General features: G+C 32.3%; 1 protein-coding gene across 1 annotated transcript; it reads left to right on the top strand.

Annotated features, from left to right (window-relative positions):
- The first annotated feature begins 243 nt into the window (after positions 1–243).
- LOC107878455 lies at positions 244–5,788 on the top strand. Its single transcript, XM_047394144.1, has 5 exons — positions 244–523; positions 3,918–4,052; positions 4,160–4,528; positions 5,424–5,603; positions 5,715–5,788. Exons 1-5 carry the CDS (start codon positions 244–246, stop codon positions 5,786–5,788), a joined length of 1,038 nt encoding a protein of 345 aa, XP_047250100.1.
- Positions 5,789–7,905: the final 2,117 nt, after the last annotated feature.

Below are 7,905 nucleotides of genomic sequence, written 5' to 3'. Positions count from 1 at the left end.
AAGCATTATTTCTTTTTAATAGTACTCAATTATTAAGAAACATCGTCTAACAAATACTAGAAACGGCACTAGAAATAACATAGTAAACTATATTTTTTATTTATTATTTTTCGGTGTGAAATAAGCTAATATGACAATTATTTTTTGGACGGAAGGAGTATATCACTTTGAATTCCCCTCTTATCAACTTCAAACACTAGTATAAATAACACATTAATTTCCATAGAGGAAATAAGTTAAGGAATGGAGATTGTTGCTTCCTACTTAGTCTCATTTTTGTTTGCAATAATTTTAGTAATATATGCATGGAGGTTGTTGGATTGGGTATGGTTTAGGCCAAGGAAACTAGATAAGTGCCTAAGAAAACAAGGTCTCAAAGGGAATTCTTACAAATTAATCTTTGGAGACCTCAAAGAGTTGTCCAAAAGCTTTGAAGTTGCCAAATCCAAACCATTCAATGTCTCTGATGACGATATATCTCCCAGAATTCTTCCTTATTTTGTTGAATCAATCAAGAAACATGGTAAGTTTTCGTTTTGTTTCGCACCTAATGGGTATTCTGTGCCTGTTTTTCAGTCCGACTAATTTGAAATACTAGTGGAAAATCTCACTAGGATAATTCCATTCCTAAGATTCGAATCCAAGATTCTTAATTAAGAGTGGACGGATACATTAAAAATTCGTCACTAGGTGGGAATTAGCTAAGAAGTTTGTCGCTAATATGTCAAGAAATAACTTGAAGCTAACATGATTTGTTGATAATAATCTATCGTTAAATAATATTAGCGGCTTGTATTTACTATTTATTTACTATTTAGTGACAAAGTTATCCATTGCTAACATTTTTTTATAGTGCACTTATCAATCCACAACTTTTTTTGTGGATATGTAAGAAAAAGGAGTGCTTTGAATTTTGGAGAGCGAATGGTCCTTTAAATTTGACTAAAACTATGAAAAAAAGTGATATTAGCACAAACTCATATATATAGGAACAAGTTTTGTAGTTTTTGTTATTTTTGATTTATTTGATCTAGAGTGTTTTGTAACTTTTTGAAATGTAATTTCTGCTAAGTTTTTATATTTTCTTGGTGTCGAGTTCAATTTTCTTGTTATTGCATATTATAGGACTAGTGCAATTATTCGCGCTTCACGCGGTTGATCGAAAAATTAATATATTTCACTGATTACATATACAAATATTAATTCTATAAATTGTTAGTTTCTTATTTTAATGAAATTGTAGATAATATTTATACTTAGATCAGAAAAAAAAAATGTAGATCTATATCTTTATCCGAAATAATAATATGGTCTTTTATTTTTTTTCTCAATCTGTACAATCAAAATACTTTACATCTGTTGAAGTAAGCCTTTCATATGTACATAGTTGAATTAAAAAAAATCAACATGTGTTGTGATGTAGTGATAGGACTACTCTACCCTTAACCAGAGGTCTGGGATTCGAGCCCTGCGTATAAAGAAAATCTTGTTGAGAGCATCAACCCTAAAATGGGTACCTAACATCGGATGAGAACAAAAAAAAATTAAAAATAATTAAAGTATATGAGTGGTGAATTACATAGAATAAGAGGTTATATTTCAAAACAACAATTTACGTATTGAATTAAAAATATTATTTTTTTACTTCAATTTCCTTCATCTCTTGTTTGAGTACCTATCTTTCGTACAAACATCAATTCTTTAAAAAAATTTAATTTCTATGTCATGTTTTTATTATTACATTTGTTTATATATTTTAAATAATTTTTAAAGAAATTATGAAAATGAAACAAATAAGAGTTATGAATAATATTTAAAAATAGAAGTTATAAATGATTCAAATAGCTTTAATGTAAAAGAGGCAGAAAAAAAAAATTAAAACTTTACAACATAGTACTTAAACAAACAAAAATAGATTATACTAAAAATCAAAAATCATTATCTCGTAAAATTTAACAAATATTATAAGCAATTGCTTATTAATTTAGTGTTTACCGCAAGTTGATTTTTTTATCAATCACACAGAATAGATATAATTAAAATATCAATACTATCAAAATTACTTCATGACGTGAAGATTTTCTTGAGTATACTTATTTTGCAGAAGAATACGAATACATATAAAAAAAATGCTAAAATTAAGAAAGCAGGGCTAAGTACATAAAAATCGATTAAAAAATTGAGAATGAAATATTTCTTGTCTTCCAATACTCCTTTTGTTTTACATATTATAATTCACAAGGTAAAATGATAGAAAAGAGAAGAATGAGAGTCTTCATGAAACAAAATATGAGTTTATATAGCAAAATAGAGGAAAGTCATGAGACTTTCAAATTAAAGTTTGGAGGTTATAAACATAAAAATTATGAAAGTTACAAATATTATCATACGAGTCACAAATATTATGAGTTATGAGTAATTACTTCTTATAGATACATTAAATATTAAATAAACTTAAAATATTAGAAGATATAATTGAAAATCCTACATTTTTTTTTGGTAATCAAGAGATGTATTAAGAAGGAATAGTTACAGAGGAGTTAATCTGGTTCAAGAGTAAAAACCTTTGGGCTATGCCCATGAGAAAGTACTGGAACCTTTCTCACATTAGTAGTACCAACTACATCCGCTCATACATTTTAGGCTACAAAAGGGGGGAGAAACAAAAATATTACAAAGACTTAGTTGTTCCTTCCTTGCTCCATGTTTAGCTAAGGCATCAGCAACTAAGTTTTCCTCCCTATAGCAATGCTGAATTGTTGTTGGTCCCAGCTTTCCTAATAGCAACCTACATTAATGGAGGGGAGGGTTATAAACAAGATTCCCCTGCTGGAGCATCTGAATTATTTCTTCAAAATCAATATTAACATGAATTGGAAGCAAACGATGTTCAGTACAAGTTAAAGACCTTGAATCAGGGCCAACAACTCTATCAAATTATTGGTAGCATAAGAAAAATATTGGGCAAACCCCAGTCCCCAGTCCCCAAACAAGAACCATCAGTGTTGAGTTTATAGGTACCTCGCGGGGAAGGTGTCCAAGTAATAGAAATGGAAATCCTAGTAGGGAGAGTGGTTTGGTCAGTGGGGTGAGCAAATTCAGTAGCTTCTACATAAGCTTGGGTGAAGGAAGGAGGTAAGGACTTATTATTAAAGAGGTTTAAGTTCTTGTTCTTCCAAATAGTCCAAAGAACAAAGGGAAGAAGAGTAGACCAGGAGAGAGAACTATCAAAGCTTGAATGCTGAAGCTGCTTGACAGTGCTGAACCAATGTGCAGTATGAAAGAAGTCTAGGGATAAGAAAAGCTCACCCTTGTAGAGCTTGATCAGGTTATTCCAAAAGGAGGTAGTTTGAGGACACTCAAAGAAAAAGTGAAGGATGTTCTCCAAAGGGTGAGTGCAGGAGGGATAGGAAGGGGAAAGATTGATGCCTCTATGAGAAAGCGTAGCTCTAGTAGGGAAGCTATTATGGCTCAAAAGCCATAGGAAGCACTTAATCTTATTAGGAATAGGTGTTTTCCAGATCCATTTCCAGTGGAAAAGAGCAGGTCCAGGCCCATTAATCCTGGATAGCAGAAGGTGGTAAGCAGAAGCACAAGTAAAGGATCTATTACCATAAAGAAGCCATCTAGGGGAGTCAGTGTTGATAGAAGGATCAGGACTAAAAGTATTATGAATTCTGGCTTGAAGTGGAGCAGGGATATGGAAAGGGAAAGAGTCAAAGAATAACACACCGTTAGAAAGATATGAGGCAAGTTTAGGTGGCTTGGGGTCATACAAGGGGCCCTGAATGAAAGATAAAGAAGTAAGGAGAGAGGAAACCCAGTGATCATGCTAGATATCAATTTTTTCCCCATCATAAGTAGACCAGAAGAGAGGATCCTTGCATAAGGACTAACCTCTCTTAATATTCCTCCAGGTAGAGGAGGAAGGAGAGGTTTTGAGGTTGGAATTACCATATTTCTTAGCCAAAAGTTGGGTCCAAAGAAAGAAAGAGGAGGTGTGGAATCTCCAAGCAAGGCTGCAAAGAAGGGAATCATTTTTTATATTGGCTGTTTGGACCCCCAGACCACCTTGATGCTTAGGGAGAGTGACAATGTTTCAATTAACCAGGTGCATCCTCTTTTTAGCTCAGTAGTTATCTAGATAAAGTTTCTTTAGGTTCTATCAAGGAGCTTGTGAAGTTTGCTAGGGAAAAGGATAAATTGAATGACATAGTTGGGAATACTGCTCAGGTTAGCTTTAGCCAGGGTGAATCTCCCAGCCATATTGAGGAATCTAGTTTTCCAACCAGCAAGTTTGGAATGCAAGTTATCAAGGAGAAAATGAAAGTCAACAAGTTTTGGAGGCCCTTGAAACATGGGGAAGCCCAAGTACTTCCCAAAAGAAGCACTAGCCTTGATACCAAAAATAGAAGACAAAGTAGATTGGGTAGCTGGACAGCAATGAGCAGAAAAGATAACCTTAGACTTACTGAGGTTGACCTTTTGGCCAGAGTGAGAACTAAAGCTATCAAAGACCCTGGTGATGGTAAGACAAGAGGCTCTATATGCCTTAGCAAAGAAGATTAGTTCATCAGCAAAGATGAGGTAGGAGAAAGGGAGACCTCTTCTACTAATTTTGATAGGGCTCCATTGGAGAGTGTCAACCTCATGGTTAATCCTTCTAGTTAGGAGCTCCATACAAAGAATAAATATATAGGGTGACATTTGATCACCCTGTCTGATGCCCCTGGTGAGATGGAAGGCACCAGTTTTACCCTCATTCACAAGAATAAAAATAAGGGAAGAGGAGAGACAAGACATAATAAGGACAGAGAGCCCAGGAGAAAAATTAAAAAAGAAGAGAGCTTTCCTAATAAAGGACCATTCAAGTCTATCAAAAGCTTTATTAAGGTTAATCTTAACAATTATGCTCTGAGATCTGCCTTTTTGGGTCCTAAGGTGCCTTAAGTACTCTTGAACAATAATAGCATTGTCAGAGGCCCTCCTTTTAAAGAGGAAACTAGCCTGAGTAGGACCAATGATGGCTTGGAGGTGAGGCTTAATTCTATTGGCAATAATCTTAGTGACAACTTTATACTGGCTATTGCAAAGGACAATAGGTCTGAAGTTCCTAAGAGAGGAGACATTCTTACACTTAGGAATCAGGCACAAGTAAGTAGAATTCACCTTAGTATCCATGATATAGGTGGTGAAGGTGTGGGTGCAAAATGCAACAAACAAAGGGCCCAAAGAGTCCCAATATTTTTGGTACATGGAAAGGGTGAAGACCATCAGGACCAGGAGCTTTTGTAGGTTTGAAGGAGAAGATAATATTTTTTATTTCAGTATAGGAAGAGAGAGAGTCTGTAAAAGAAGTAGAGAAAAGGGAGAAATAGAAAGAGAGGATGGTATTATTGATCTCCTGTTGATTGTGCATCCAGACACTATTTTCATTGAGGGATTGGATACCATTTTTCCTCTTCTTGTTAATGGTAGTGGTATGAAAGAATTTGGTGTTCTGATCCCCCTCTATAAGTCAGTTAATTCTAGATTTAAGCATCCAGAAATCAGATTCATCCTTGAGAAGGGACTTGTAGTCCTGAAGAAACTGTTGCTTAAGGGTATGTAAAAAGAAGCTGGTAGGGTACTTAGGAGACTTTTGAATCCCAGCTAGTCTAGCAAGAATATGCTTTTTTCTATGCAAGAGGTTACCAAAAACCTCTCTGTTCCAGGTTCTAGCCTTCTCTTTAAAGTCCAAGGTGACATCAGTGAGGTCAGAACCAACAGGGAAGCATTGGCTTACTAAGTTAGGAAATTCACTATGGTTACACTACATGAATTCAACTCTAAAAGGCTTCGGGATATGCAGGGGAGGCCTAGAGAGTTGAAGAAGCAAGAGATAATGATCTGAATGGGTCTTAGGAAGATGTAAAACATAGGAGTCAGGGTATAATTGAATCCAGTTATCAGTAGCTAGGCAGCTATCATGCCTTTCCATGATAAGGGACTATCTATTCCTATATCTCATAATGGATCAGGTAAACTTACTACCCCTAAAGACTAGGTCTATGAGCCCATAATAGTTAATGTATCTTCAAAAAGCATTAGCCCTATGCATATTGATACAGTTTCCCCCAAACTTCTCAGAAGTACTCAGGATCTCATTAAAATCACCACCTATAAGCCAAGGAATACTTTTATCATGATTAAGAGAGTCAGCCATGGAACTGAGATGGTCCCAGAGATTATGTCTGAGTAAGACATTAGTGCTAGCATAAACTATAGAAAGAATCCAGGAGGTGGGAGGATTACTAACCTGAACAGTAGTATGAATAGCCTAAGAGGAAATAGAAATGCTAGTGAGGGAAATGGTGTCCTCCCTCCAAAGGATAACAATACCCCCAGAGTGTCCGGTAGCACTGGATTGGAGGAAAATTATACATTTTACTTTTAACTCAATATTATTTTCTCTATCTAAAGAGCATTTGTATCAAATAAGAACAATGCAAAATATGTCACAAATAAGCACAAACTAAAATAAATTGAATGATGTTATTTAAAAGAATAATTATACCTTTCGATTCTCCATTACTACATATAATAATTATATATTAATATAATAACTTATACATAATAAATTATTATGGTTATTAACAAATTTAATGAAACTTAATAAATGGGATAATTAAACTTTGAATTATTTGGATGAATTATGCAACTGATTCAATTAATAGCATTGATAATTTAATAGCATTACTAACAAATTAATTAACTATGGTTATCTTTAATATTCTATGTTTTATAGTGATTTTTTCATCCTTATAAAATTAAGAAAAAAGTTTTAAAAAAAATCACAAAAAAGATAAATATGATTCTAGGCCTTAAAGTGCGCCATGTCAGCAAATGTTTAATCCTCCTTTATACATAATTTTTTAAACTCGCTCTTTAAAAATACTTAAAAATTTATTTTTAACTTTAAAAATATTTAAAATAAGTCAATTCAAATAGACTCTAAATGACCTATTAAAATTGACAAAACTATATTAACAGTAAAAAATCTTTACAACCTTAATAAATATATTTTTCACCTTTACTCATTTGAAAATGAAACCGAAACATCATATATAATATTAATACCTCCAACTTCATTTCAATGAAGTGTATTAATCACTACTTAAATGCTTCAATTATTATTTTACGGTGATTAAACGGATAAAACTCTTCACCTCCTTACGTTATTTATAACACCAGTAATTAAAAAAATATTAAAAGTCTCATCAAATTTTACATTACAAATTTCAAAAGTCCAAAATGCACACACACAAAAAAGAAACGTCGTTTCTCATTCAAACATATAGTCAACAAAATATATGCGATAACATTTTGAAAATTACTTTATATTAAAATAATTATAATTGAATGAGTACATTAAATGCATTAAGTAATTATAAAAATTTATTCTAAATGGAAAGGTGAAAAAAATTGGAAAAAAAAGGAAAAATTAATGTAAATGAGAACTTGATAGGTACAAAGAAGGAAAAAAGAGAAATTTAAGAAATTTATAAAAAGAATAATGATTAGGTTAATTAAGGGAGAAAAAGTGATAGTATATTAACGTAATAGAAGGGTAAAAAGAAGTTATTAGAAAAAGTAATTAATTATATTAATTATTATTAACACTAATAAGTAATATTTTGTTTTCTTGCATTAAATTTAGTTTTCCTAAGAATTTATTTAATTTTTCCTCAGAAAAATTGAGAATTTTTTTTTTAAATTGACAAAAAGAATAAACATTAATGTTGATCATAAAAGGGGCCAATCACCTCTTCTTTTTCCTGTTTATTTTTTTTAATTTCTTCATTATTATTATTATTATTATTATTATTATTATTATTATTATTAATAATAATAATAATAATAATA

The sequence above is a fragment of the Capsicum annuum genome, chromosome 7 (assembly GCF_002878395.1).
Source record: "Capsicum annuum cultivar UCD-10X-F1 chromosome 7, UCD10Xv1.1, whole genome shotgun sequence".
NCBI classification, from domain to species: domain Eukaryota; kingdom Viridiplantae; phylum Streptophyta; class Magnoliopsida; order Solanales; family Solanaceae; genus Capsicum; species Capsicum annuum.
This window is presented reverse-complemented; position numbering and strand designations above follow the sequence as displayed.

Coding starts and splice junctions, on each gene's coding strand:
- LOC107878455 (XM_047394144.1), top strand. CDS start 244: ATGGAGATTGTTGCTTCCTACTTAGTCTCATTTTTGTTTGCAATAATT. Junction 4,529..5,423: donor TATCAAAGACCCTGGTGATG/GTAAGACAAGAG, acceptor TTGTGCATCCAG/ACACTATTTTCATTGAGGGA. Junction 5,604..5,714: donor GAAGAAACTGTTGCTTAAGG/GTATGTAAAAAG, acceptor TCTCTGTTCCAG/GTTCTAGCCTTCTCTTTAAA.